This window comes from Ascaphus truei, chromosome 21 (genome assembly GCF_040206685.1).
Source record: "Ascaphus truei isolate aAscTru1 chromosome 21, aAscTru1.hap1, whole genome shotgun sequence".
Classification (NCBI taxonomy): Eukaryota; Metazoa; Chordata; class Amphibia; order Anura; family Ascaphidae; genus Ascaphus; species Ascaphus truei.
This window is the reverse complement of record NC_134503.1, coordinates 4571734-4584830: the sequence shown is the minus strand read 5'-3', so window position 1 is coordinate 4584830 and position 13097 is coordinate 4571734. Positions and strand designations below refer to the sequence as shown.

The 13097-nt window shown below is 43.5% G+C and overlaps 1 protein-coding gene across 1 annotated transcript; it reads right to left on the bottom strand.

The window, feature by feature from the left end:
• Positions 1–390: 390 nt before the first annotated feature.
• Positions 391–5976, bottom strand: SET (SET nuclear proto-oncogene). The gene is made up of 8 exons (XM_075578605.1): positions 5541–5976; positions 4489–4546; positions 4021–4163; positions 3340–3443; positions 2949–3062; positions 2397–2567; positions 2109–2258; positions 391–1512 (listed from the first exon to the last, which is right to left on the bottom strand). The coding sequence occupies exons 1-8, from the start codon at positions 5611–5613 to the stop codon at positions 1489–1491; spliced, it is 837 nt and encodes a 278-aa protein (XP_075434720.1). The 5' UTR covers positions 5614–5976; the 3' UTR covers positions 391–1488.
• Between the last annotated feature and the right edge of the window lie 7121 nt (positions 5977–13097).

The following is a 13097-nucleotide window of genomic DNA, read 5'->3' as shown; positions in this document are numbered from 1 at the left end:
CTCAGAGAATGGGACATACAGATCACACCAATTACTTTATTTGTAGTGTTGATTGACAGGCAAAAATCTGACAGCAAAATGTAGATTTATAACAGACTAGGAAATCAGATTCATTGCCCACAAACACCTTTGCCAAGCAAATTACAAAATTGACCACGAAACTCCCTTCTGAATGGAGCAGAGAGGTGCCGCCTGCAAATAGGTTAGAGAATCAGTCACGGCTCGGCCATTGCTGGACTAGATATTTAGGCGCTTACCACAAAATACCTTGTATCAAAAACATGAAATATCAGTCTGGACCAGAAAAGACCCACAGAATGTGGGTGTCATGTGAAAAACCTATAAGTAGGGAGGGAGGCAGGCAGCATCCGAGTGAAAACCAGAAGTCCCTTTGTGTACACATTTAGTTTTATTGTAACAAAGCAACTTGTACACCTTAACGTTTAAAACTGAGCATTTTTCCTTTCAAGAAAAACTTAAAAAAAAAAAATTACATTTGAGAATGTCTGTTTGCGATAATGTCCTGCAGGGGCCGCTGTAAGCTGTCAGGGCAGATAGCCATTACTACAGTGGTGCTCATCTCCAGTCCTCAAGAACCCTCCCCAACAGGTCAGGTTTTCATGATATCCCTACTTCAGCACAGGTAGTGCAGTAAAAAAGACACTGTCTTACTACACCACCTGCGCTGAAGCAGGGCTATCCAGAAAACCTGACCTGTTGGGGAGGGGGTGGTGTCGAGGACTGGAGCACCCCATGGTTATTAGGATGTTTATTTTGCCTTTTAGATTTAAAAGTGTGTCAAACTGCATGGATGTCCTGTAAAACATCACAAACATGCCAAAGAGAAAAAGCCGTTTTCAAAATGCCCACCTAGCCCTCCCCACCCACCCAGTTCTCGTCAAAACCCTCCCGGACTTTCTAACCCTCCCCACAGTATTTTTATTTATTTTTTTTTTGTACTTTTTAATCATTTTTTTTTTAAACAAGAAAAAAAAAAAAAAGACCGATACATGGTGGGTAAATGCTATCTGTCCATATTCACATGGAAACACAGTGTAACCTCTGAGCCCAATATACACAAAAAAAAAAAAAAAAATAAGAAAAGCTAGACTGCTATGCACTATCACACAGGGTGTTACACGCCCCAGCTTCCACCAGGGTGATGGCGGCCAAGGAACATCTGTGCCCCACAGACCATATGATGTTACAAAGTTTGTAATTTATTGTCTGAGACGAGGATAATAATGGACTTGGGAACAGAAACTGGTTAGAGATTTTCACTGCATTTTACTCAGTTTTTACCCATCCCCCAAAAATAAATTTATGAACAATGGTATAAAGAGGATTAGGGGGGTGGGGGCGGGGGAAGTAGGACCAAGAGAACAAGGCGACCGAGAGCACACAAAAAATAAAAATAAAAAAAAAAATCATCTTGCTCCCAGGGACTGGATAAAAAATAAGGAAAGGGTGGAATCCATCAACGATCACTTAATCATCTTCTCCTTCATCTTCCTGCAATAATGGAGAGATAAGTAAAATAAAAGAACCACGTGTACGTTAACAAAACATTGGTACTACTTGCTGTTAGTAAAACGAACGTTCAATGCATTTCAGTGCTTATCCCCATCTGCAGCATGCAACAATGGTCCCTAATACAGTCTCTTCGCACATCTGCCTATTGCAATCTTGGGGGAAAGCACTTTGGAAGACTGTTAGGACTGATGTTAGGCTAAACAAGTACAAAAAAAAACTACCTGTAGCAAAGTAACATGAAATGCAAAGTCTGAATTGCACCTAAAATAACCCCAAATCAAACTTTGAAAGGGCGGTGCAATGTAGGCGCTCCTGGTATGAATCAGAACGCTTCTGCATAAATATACACGCAGGTAAGTGATATCTTTGGGACGACTGCTGAACATTAATATAATGTGAAGTAACCTTCATTGTCAGACTCCCCCCTTTGATCAGTAAGGGATTCAAATTCAGTTACAACTCATCTATGTCAATACTAAAAGTAACATGTTAACTACACCATTCATTCAAAAGCAAGTAACTGCACACCAGCAAACTTCCGCTTCAAAGTGGCCATGGGGTTTTTTCATGCATACCTCTGCTTCCTCTCCCTCCTCATCTTCATCGTCATCATCTTCCTCTCCTTCACCCTCATCTTCATCTCCTTCCTCATCAATGTCTTCCAGTCCTTCTTCATCGTCATCATCGTCTTCACCCTCCCCTTCTTCGTCTTCCATATCGGGGACCTTCGTAGGAAAAAATAAATAAAAAAAGGAGAAAATCGATTGTTGATCATGTCTAATCACAAAACTGAACGCTGTCTAATCACAAAACTGAACGCTGCATAATAACCCCCCCCATTCTTCTGCAGCCTGGACACTCACCAGATAGTACTGTAATGGATTAGGCCAGATATCATCCTTGATGACCTCTCCTAGCTCATCTGCCCCTGCATCAGAATGGTCAGTGAACCAAGTGAAGAAACTCTCGGGCTCTTCATGCTGCCTCTTCCTGCTGGCTTTATTCTGTGTCTGGCTAGAACGTTTTGTCAGGTCCTACAGAAAATAAACATTCTCAGTCAAACCCACATTCTGCTAAAATATTACATTGCTGTATGATCAGGGAAACGTGGAAGTACTTTTCCTAGATCATGCAGCCAGTGAGGGGAAATAAATACAGTTGAGATATACTATGCAAGCAATATGCACAAAAAAACCTGAAAGGAAACAAAAATCAAGATTTCCTTCAAGTGAAACAAAATAGGTACAAAAAAAAATAATGTCAATGACAGAATTTTAGCAGGCAGCTAAATACAATGTACATCTGACCAACTAAAGCTTACATCATTTTATGTCAACATACCTCTCCTATGTACACAGCTAATTTCAAGCAACTATTTAAATGAGATAAAGCCCTAAACATACTGTATTCCTTACCTTTCCAGCTTTCCATTTGATCTCAGTTGACTTTGAAGATGGGTCTCCACTTTCATTCAAGTGAAACTCTTTAGAGAGGACTTTGTTTTCAAAGTATGGATTTTCATCGAAATACTGCAATTTTTTTTATATATATATAAAAAAAAAAAAAAGAAAAAAAAGTCAGCAGACGTTCGTTCCCCACGCCTACCCCCCCCCCCCCCCCCCTCTTAGTATAGTAGCTCCAGGTCCCTCCAAACAGTAATACAAATAAGAGCTGGGAAAGCTGCTTTAAGTGATTTAAAAAAAATTAACGCAGCTATGGCCACCTAACCATACAAGTGCATGGAAATAACAATCATGGCCATTGTCATTAAAAGACCACTCCCCCTGAGATACAGTAGATACTTACAAAATCTATTCTGTAACCAGACTTTATGTCTTCAAACTCTGTCACCTCCACCCGAGTCAAATAATGCAGCGCCTCCTCATCCTCTTCACCCAGCAGCGCAGACACTAAGAAAACAAAGCAGGAATCTTAAAACACATCCTAAGTAGTCCCTACACTTAACATTGTGAACGTTTCATAAACACAAGAAATAAAAAAAAAAACTTTGGCACAATAGACATATAACGTTTAGTTATCCAGTTTTTTTTTGGGAAGGTAAGACAACCAATACACCCATAAAACATTTTCCCTGAAGGTCCTTTAAATGTCTAAATTAATGTCCAACGATTTATTGTCATCTGTCTGTGTCCAGGACACGTGAAAATGAGGTAACAATGTATTCTTTCCAGGTTAAAAAACAAAAACATTCTAAATAAATAAAATTCACATTGTCAAATTATTGAGCAGACGTTGGTCGTATATCTGAATGGTGCTCGACACATTTGAGTACACACCTGAGTAACCCCATTAATGACGACCCCGCCTCCAATGGACTTAACACTTAAGAGGCCAAACCACAGAATCAATAGATTTTCAGAAAGTATGATGTAAACAAGTCAACAATCCAATACTACAAGCATAATCTCGCAAAGCGAGAATCTTACAAACAAGGTGCAATATTTTCTACATTTGATCGTGACTTACCCTGTGGGTGGTTGACAAATGTTGTGACCCAAAAATTTGGGATTTTGGCGATCAACTCCGACCTCTTCTGGAAGAATGGTTGACGAAGTTTGTTATATTTCTGTTCTACTTTGAGGATTTCCTCGCTGGCTTGTTCATTCAGTCTAGAGGAAAGAATAATTTTGCAGCATTAGAAGGGGGAAAATAGCTCAAAAACAAACGATTTTACAGAAAGTGAAACAAAAAAAGTTTCAGGAAGTGGATTCAAAGTAATATCCCACACAAATAGTTTATATGGGACTTTATTGGACATTCAAAGGCAGTAAACGTATGAGATTGGATAATTAACTACATGCTTACATATATTTTTCTTATTCCCCATGGTATAAGTAATCGTTGGACATAAAAAAAGTCTAGGAACTACACAAGGTACAATTATAGAGCACTACATAGCAATGCTGCCACCAAGGCGACAAAATGTGACCGTACCTGTCTATTTCATTCTGTACTTCGTCAATATGCTCAATTGCTTCCTGCTGCTCTTTTTCTGAAAAGAAAAACAAGTATTAAACATTAATATTGTCATATCATGTACTTGCTCGTTGCTACAACAGACCTGCTAAAAGAAACACCGCTGATGTGTTTCGCCACACGTGTATACACCAGTTGGACTGCGAGAAATACCTCGATTGCAACAATAGTTGTATGCTCAGATAAATAAAAGCCAGTCACTTTCGACGTTAAAACCTCGAGAGATAGAGATATGGGGATATATTTATATATACACACTTGTTAGGGGAATTTATGTATGTAATACACCTCGGATAAAACGGCTGATCCTGTGCCCTCCAGGGCTTGTTCTTGGGAAAGCCGGGATCTTTAAAGTTGCAGATTATGGCGGGCAGCGCCGGTAAAAATCAAACAAACACGTGGGGCCAGCTCGTGTACCTGTAGCCGACGTAGGGTGTAATGCCCGCCGTACCAACTACACGGCCACATCCCGCAGCGGCACACGGTAACAACGTACACAGATAAAGGGAAGCGGCGGAAAGCTGGAGACAAGCGCCCGGCCCCACGTGGAACGCATCCGGGGGAAAAAAACCCGCGCGGCTCGCCCGGGCACAGCCGACACGCTGCCTCGTGGTCGCCAAGGCCTTCATCGTTTCCGGGCTAATCCCGAAGACAACGGGGGGAGGGGGAGAGTGGGAAGACAAAGCCACGCGTGGCCTGTTCGGTTAACCCTACCTCCCCGTCCTCCCACGGCCTACGCCATGCGGATGGGGACGGAAGCATCATGGCGGAGGACAATGAGCCGAGACCGCGGGTTCCTGCGCAACACCCCCCCCCCCCTCCCTCCCACTCACCCACCCCACGGCTGACACGGCGTCCGTGGGGCAGAGGGACCGATAACTTAGCCCCCGTCACGAGGGCGGCGGGTTCTCGAGGCCTTCACCCGCTGCGCGCGCCTCGAGCCGCGGGGGGAAAATGGCGCTTGTGCGGAGGCCGCCAACCATCACCATCAATTCCCTCCTCCTCCTCACCTGAGGTCTCGTCCGCTCCATCGTGGTTGGAGTTCACCTCCTTTTTACTGACTTTCGCCGCCGGCGCCGACATGTCGGAGGAGAGAGGGGGGAGGGAGGGGAAGAGAGCGAGAGAACGCGAGGGCCGAGGACAGCGGCGGGGGCTGCAGGCTGGGGCCTAGGCGAGGGATAGGGGGGGTGGAGGGAGCTGCTCGGCGAGGCAGAACCCGCTCCGGAGGGGGGGAGGTGAGGAGGGACGCTTCGGCAGTCTCCCTCCTTCCTCCGGCGAGGCTTGAGGTGAGAGAAGCGGCGGCAGAGGAGGAGAAGGCGCGATGGCCGCTCTGCTGTGTGTGTGAGGGAAGATCTCGCTCCCGACCTGAGAGGAGAGAAAGGAGGGGGAGGGACGCACTGCGCTCGAGACCAACACGCGCTCCCGCTCTGGGTAGAGAGACGGCACCACCTCTCTTGGAGGGGAGGGAGGGCTTAGAGAGGGGGGGAAAGGGCGGGACGGGACGTAGCCTGTGCGCGCGTGAGCCCAGCCTCTTTCTCCCCCCTGCTCCCCCACCCCTGTTGGAGGTGGAGCGTTCCTGCGCGCGCCGCTGAGTTGGGAAGGGGAGGGGGAGGGTGATGACGCGCCGTGTTGGCTAGTAGAAAGCTGAGCGATGAGAGGCTGAGCGGCACAGATGGGGGCGGGTCACGTGGTGACAGGTGGCGTGTCGCGCGCTCATTTCCCGCCGTTGGGAGGGCGCGCGTGAGGGGGCCCCACCCGAGGCCAACACCCACCCGTGCACCGACACCCGTTAAAGCGGCAGTGTCCTAATCACATACTAACAGTGATCTCTTTAAATGAGTACAACTACGTGTCTATATATATATATATATATATATATATATATATATATCTATCTATCTATCTATCTATATATATATATATATAAAAAAAACGAATCGACGATTGCGAACTTCTGTATAAATAAATATATACATTTACACACATTATATATATGTCTATGCATATATATATATATATATATATATATATATATATATATATATATATAAATAAAAAAAACGAATCGACGATTGCGAACTTCTGTATAAATAAATATATACATTTACACACATTATATATATATATATATATATATATATATATATATATATATATATATATATATATATATATAGTTCTAACCATTTAAAGGTCGATATAACAAATATATCAATATACTATATATATTTATCATGTTGACCTTTAAATGGTTAGAACTAGGTGTGTATATATATATATATACGCAATAATAAATATTTAACTATTGATCTAATTGTCGTTAAGTTCATTATATTGTGAGGTTGCAAAATACTATAAAAAACTAATGTCATTTTCTTGATTAATACGTTCAAATTCTGTATCAAAAAGATTAAAATCTGGATTTTGCACCCTGACGATCTTTGGCATGCAAGTGACGAGGATAAGCATAAATGCAATTACAATGTCATTGGGGTAGTACATATATAATTGGCCAACTCATGTTAATCCTCATTCATTGTCCCTGCTGCAAGTGGAAATAATGCAAAATTGCTACTTTTGACTCTAATACAAAAAAAGAAAGTGTCTGATTTGTTTAGCAATGCGTCACACTTAAGTTTAGCCAATTCATCATATTACAGCCATTTGTACAATCCACCAAACTGCCACATAACATTTTAAAGCGTATTCCTAAATGTAACCGTTAATCAGCTTCACATGCAAGTCCAACTTGTTTGATCTTTAGTGGGATGCAAAAAAATGTCACCCATAGTCAGTTACATATTCCAGCAGCAGGATTGATGCATGGAACTTGGTGTCATTTCAGATGGCTGCCTCCACAGTGTTTCCCTTTTCTCCACTGTAAACATCACAAATATTGCCTTGTTTGCTTAAATATGTTGTTTGCTTAAATATGTTTGTGGGTTTTTTTTGTTTTTTTTCTTCCCCTCAACAACACTTGGGTTTGAAACACGATTCAGAAATTTGGGGGGTTTGCAGCGAGAGATGCTGTGTGTGTCTTCAGCATCAGAACACAATGCAGAGAAGCCCAGGGACTTTATGTCAGGTTTTTTTTGCATAATTTAGTTGACATCCCCAAAGAGCCTGTGCGATTCTGAAAAGTCTCCCATCCCCTTTTAATGCCTTTCACTGAACAGCACAGCACTCCATGGCAGTGCACCTATTGTTAGCTTGCTGCTGCTGGGCGCAATGTAGAAATGGGCCCCTTATTGCTTGGAGGAGGGGGGGGGTGATGGTCCTTGTGGTACTGCATGCAGGGCACACCAATGTTAACTGCTTCATTGCTGGGTATGCCGCTGGCGGAGATCACTCGACAGCAGATACGCTTGCATTGCCTCACGAGCTGCCTTAGCGGTGATGGGAGTTAATAATTATATGAAGCTGCTTACTGCAAACTGGGGATTGAATATGCCCTGTCCCGTTTAAGACTAGCGCTTTCTACTAACCCAGGGGTGGCCACCAACAGGTCAGGTTTTAAGGCTATCCCAGCTTCAGCACAGGTGACTCAATCAGTGGCCCAGTCAATGACTGAGCCACTTGTGCTGAAGCAGGGATATGCCTAATACCTGGCCTGTTGGTAGCCCTTGAGGACTGATTTTGACCACCCTTTTCCTCCCAAGAAAGCAATGTTAAACTCCTTACACATTTATAAACGCCACAATTTCATTTACCTCCCTGTAATGTTTCTCCCTGATGGAGAAGTGTTCTGTTAGCTTTGCTGTAACAGCTTTATTCTCTAGTATCATATTCTAAATTATTCCACTGAATATACTCCCTGAGCACAGATCTTTCTATGATAACCATACTGGCTAATTGTTCCCAGAACGCAGGGGTGACCAACTCCAGTCCAAGAACCACAAACAGGTCAGGTTAAGGATATCCCTGCTTCAGCACAGGTGGCTCAATCAGTCTTCAACTGCTCCACCTGCGCTGAAGCAGGAATATCCTTAAAACCTGACCTGTTGGTGGCCGCTTGAGGAATGGAATTGGCCACCCCTGGTATAGCGGGTCACAAAAAACTTATTAGGGTACTTGGCTTCCTTATAAAGATTTAATCACTCTTAACTGTTTTACTTAAGTACTGTGTCAAGGTAATTTGTACACTTCGGTCCTAGGAAGGGCTGCAAAAAGTAGGGGAAGTGAATCCCTGATTGGTGCTTCCAGAAATCCTGGGCAACAGAATATTGCCACAAGTTAGCAGGCTGATGAAATCCTTAGAATTTGGTGGAACAGTATAACAAATCTATCAGGGAGTTTTAGATAGTCCGTGGTACATGTAATAAGGCAAAATATATGTGGGGTAAATGCAGGCTCTGTGCTAGACCCGAAACCCGGGAGGGAAGGGGGTAGCATCAAACCAGAGACCCAGCAAAGGAGGAAGCGTCACTGGTGAGGCCCTGACTCTAAACCACCCCCTCTCACTACAAAGCTCCGGTCTGGTTCCTTACTGGCCTGGTAACTGACGTATAAATTAAATGATCAAGTCCAACTCCGTAATGGTGCCCCACAGGTACAGTACCAACTCCTAAATTAACGGGGAGTTCCTCCGGGCAGGATTCAGCCTCGTCCTACAGGTAGGACTGCCCCATGCTTATAACTTGTACTTTCTACAACAAAAGACAGGGGTGCCCAATGCTACATCAAATTGACAAAACATATATGGTAATAAGTATAAAGTTTAAATACTTGAATAATGAGAGTAATTACTTGTTTTTTTTAGTTAAACCTTTTGGCCAAAGCGTCGTAAGCCTGCATACCAAACGTCAAGGTAAACCAAAAATGCAGGTCCTAACACTAAAACTGTGAACCCTTCCTGTTACCTCTGTATGAGGGGAAGCAACTGCAATGAGTTGTCCATTCAGCAAATTGCCAGAACCTCCTAAGTTAAAAAGATGGGAAGGGGTGTACTTTCTCCCTGAAAACATTCCCTCCACCCAAGCCAAGTCCATAGAATATAAAAGGGTTCTCACGCGTTTTATTTATTAATAAAATATTTTACCGGGAAACGATGCAAGGAGAGTTAGTTACTTCTCGTTTTTAAGCGGGTTCCCATCCAGTCTTACCTGAAAATAATTGGGATATATTTGCCAGTGTGGTTACAACCAAACCCCTATAGAGTGCTATAATAATTAACCCTTCAAGGGTCTGAGTGCCTCGTCCCCTCTGAAACGGTGCAGTCACGTGAACTTATCACCTGAGATCAGACTCCAAAAGACTATTCATGGTCCCAAGGCTCAACAAAGTATCCGGACGTTCCTCCTTCTCCTTCCGTGCACCCCAAAACTGGAACAACCTACCAGAGACTCTCACATCCACCACCAGTTTAAGTTCTTTCAAATCTAAGGCTGTCTCACATTTTAACCTGGTCTGTAACTGTTTCATACGCTCATAATATATATTTTCTTTAACTGTGCATGCAATGTCTTGTATATAATGTATACCCTGTTCATTTATGTAACTGTACTTGTAACCATGTATTATTTGTTTTACTCTGTGCCCAGGACATACTTGAAAACGAGAGGTAACTCTCAATGTATTACTTCCTGGTAAAATATTTTATATATTAAATAAATAATAAATAAACTAGGCGGCCATTTTGGAGGAAACTGGAGCGTTTCCTTACCGGTTGGAACGTGTTCTGCGCTTTACGGGAACGCCGGACGTGATTCAAACAAAAACAAAACACCCTCCCCGGGCATGACATAGTCACTACGTCCTGAGGCCCTCAGTGTGACATCCCCCATGGTGACTACATTCAAAGGGTTAAAAAAGCATTCCTACATTATTGGTTTTAGAACATTGGAATGGGGGTCTTCCAGGCCTGAACGGCACTATCTTCACCGGTGTGGTTATCAGTGTTTTCCAATAGGAAGCTGGAAGCAATGACGATGCCATTGGCTTTCAGGATCTGTGAAATTTGGTGCCCATTTTACAGTTACACACATACATAGTTACACACATACATATTTACATAGTAGAATAGGTTGAAAAAAAGACACGTCCATTAAGTTCAACCTATGCTAAATTTAGACGACAGATATTTTATCCTATATCCGTACTTACAGTGTATTGATCCAGAGGAAGGCAAACAGAAAACCCCAGTGACATATCATCCAATGATATCTCATAGAGGGGAAAATAAATTCCTTCCTGACTCCCAAGAATTGGCAATCAGATTACTCCCTGGGTCAACATCCTTCCCATGTATACCTTTCCTTTCTAAAAAGATGTCCAACCTTTTTTTGAACAGATCTATTGTATCTGCCATCACAGTCTCCATGGGTAATGAATCCCACATTGTAACTGCCCTTACTGTAAAGAACCCTTTCCTTTGTTGCTGGTGAAATCTCCTGTCCTCCAACCTTAAGGGATGTGTCGTTTGTCCTGACCTTGGGATAAATAGTTCTTTTGAAAGCTCCTTGAGTTGTCCCTGAATATATTTGTATATAGTTATCATATCCCTTTTTAGACGCCTCTTTTCTAATGTAAACAAATCTAATTTAGCTAGCCTCTCCTCGTAAATCAGATTGTCCATCCCCTTTATTAATTTGGTGGCTCTTCTCTGCACTCACATCACCAGACTACCATACCAGCGCCTCAACACCACACGACCCATAGGCTGGAAAGTGGACTGAAATGCGCCAAAGAAAACGTGGTCGAACCAGGTGGCGCAAGGTCTCAAACCGCTCCACTTCACAGCAGCCGAAGCCCAAAAAGCCGCCCTAAATCCAGATCAATGGCGCGGAATCACTAGAGACGTATTGAACATCCTGCCGCTGGCCTCCACAACGCATCGCTCCTTACCTTTATATAAAAGATGAAGCAATGTCGTTTACGGAGTATATACCATATACCATTATGTCTATCCCAAGCACGTTTTTGAATTACTTCATTGGCCTCTGTCTACCACGTCTGCTGTGCGGCCATTTCACGAACCCCCACTCTTTCCCCTGAAGATGTGCGTCCTCACATTTCTCCTTGTCTCGCCGCCCCCGAGGTTCAGAAAACGACCTCTTGTTCTAGTAAAAGTAAATCAGCAAGGCTATTTTTTTTTATTTTCCTTCTAGCTGCTTTTTTTTTAATTTAAAGAGCACCAAAGTCTGCAGTAGTCCTGTTCACGTGCCAACCTCCGCTGTGTGCCCGCACTAGCTCCATCCCACTGCCTAACGCTTGGGAAAAAAAAATCTATGTGCAGGGAGAAATGTTTCTTTATTATATAGTAACATAGTTACATAGTAGATGAGGTTGAAAAAAGACATGTGTCCATCAAGTTCAACCTATGCAAAATTTAGACGACAGATACTTTATCCTATATCCGTATTTACAGCATATTGATCCAGAGGAAGGCAAACACAAAAAACCCCAGTGTCATATCATCCAATGATGTCTCATAAGGGGATAAATAAATTCTTTCCTGACTCCAAGAATTGGCAATCGGATTACTCCCTGGGTCATCATCCTCCCCATTTATGCTCTTGCCTGATTGTGTATGTAACTCCCTGTATGTTACATTGTCTGCATTCTTCTGCTTTAAAGAAGCAATCCAAGCAGGCAATGGTTTTTTTACATAGGTTTGAAGCAGGGGGTCTCCGGATATGAAACCCATTAATTTCAGCTCTGGGGACCCCCTGCTTCCTGAGATACAGACCTCCGGTGTCTCGCCAAAGTTTAAAGCTTTCGTGTCACATGGGCCAATAGGATCACCGAATGATGTCGCGGCTTCCTATTGGCCAGCAGGGCGCGGGAGCTTTGAAACTCCGCTGTTACGTGATTCCTGGTAGCCGAGCTGCTACCGGCACCCCCCACGGAGGTGTCTTTGGAAGCAGGGGGTCCCCGGAGCTGAGATGAATGGGGTTCAGCTACGGGAACCCTCTACTTTCATCCTATGTTAAAAAAAATAAAAACATTGCAAAAAGGAAGAAGACCCACTTGGATGGCGTCTTCCAAGCGTTGCATACATGGCTTTCACTGTATAAACATAATGTATGGCAGTATATCTTTATTTGGATAGTGCGGTCCATGCACATCAAGCTTCACAGCAGTAATACATGTGACAAAGTTATAGGAGACATATTGTGTACAGCAGGGCCCCGGGTATACGGCGGGTTCCGTTCCAGAGGCCCGCCGTATAGTGAAAATCGCCGGAAAGTGGATCCGGCGATTTTCAGTGCTGCGCATGCGCAAACCGGCATTTTCGCCGTTCTGCGCATGTGCGACCTGCGCATGCGTGATTTTAAATTCAACATGGCGGCCCCCTTCTCGGTGCCGCCGTATCAGCGGATCGCCGAAAAGCGGAGCGCCGAGAAGCGGGGCCCTGCTGTACTGTAGTAGTGCTAGACATAGAAGAAAACATTAGGAGTTCCTGACTGGAAGAGCTTACAGTCTAAGTGAATAATCTATGGAAAGGTGTTGTAATTAAAAACAAACCTAACCTTCACCAGAACCAGAACCAACTAGGACGTCAAAATCACCTCTCTCCATCAGATCATTCATGTTTTACATGTATCTATTAGGGGTTTAAGAATGAA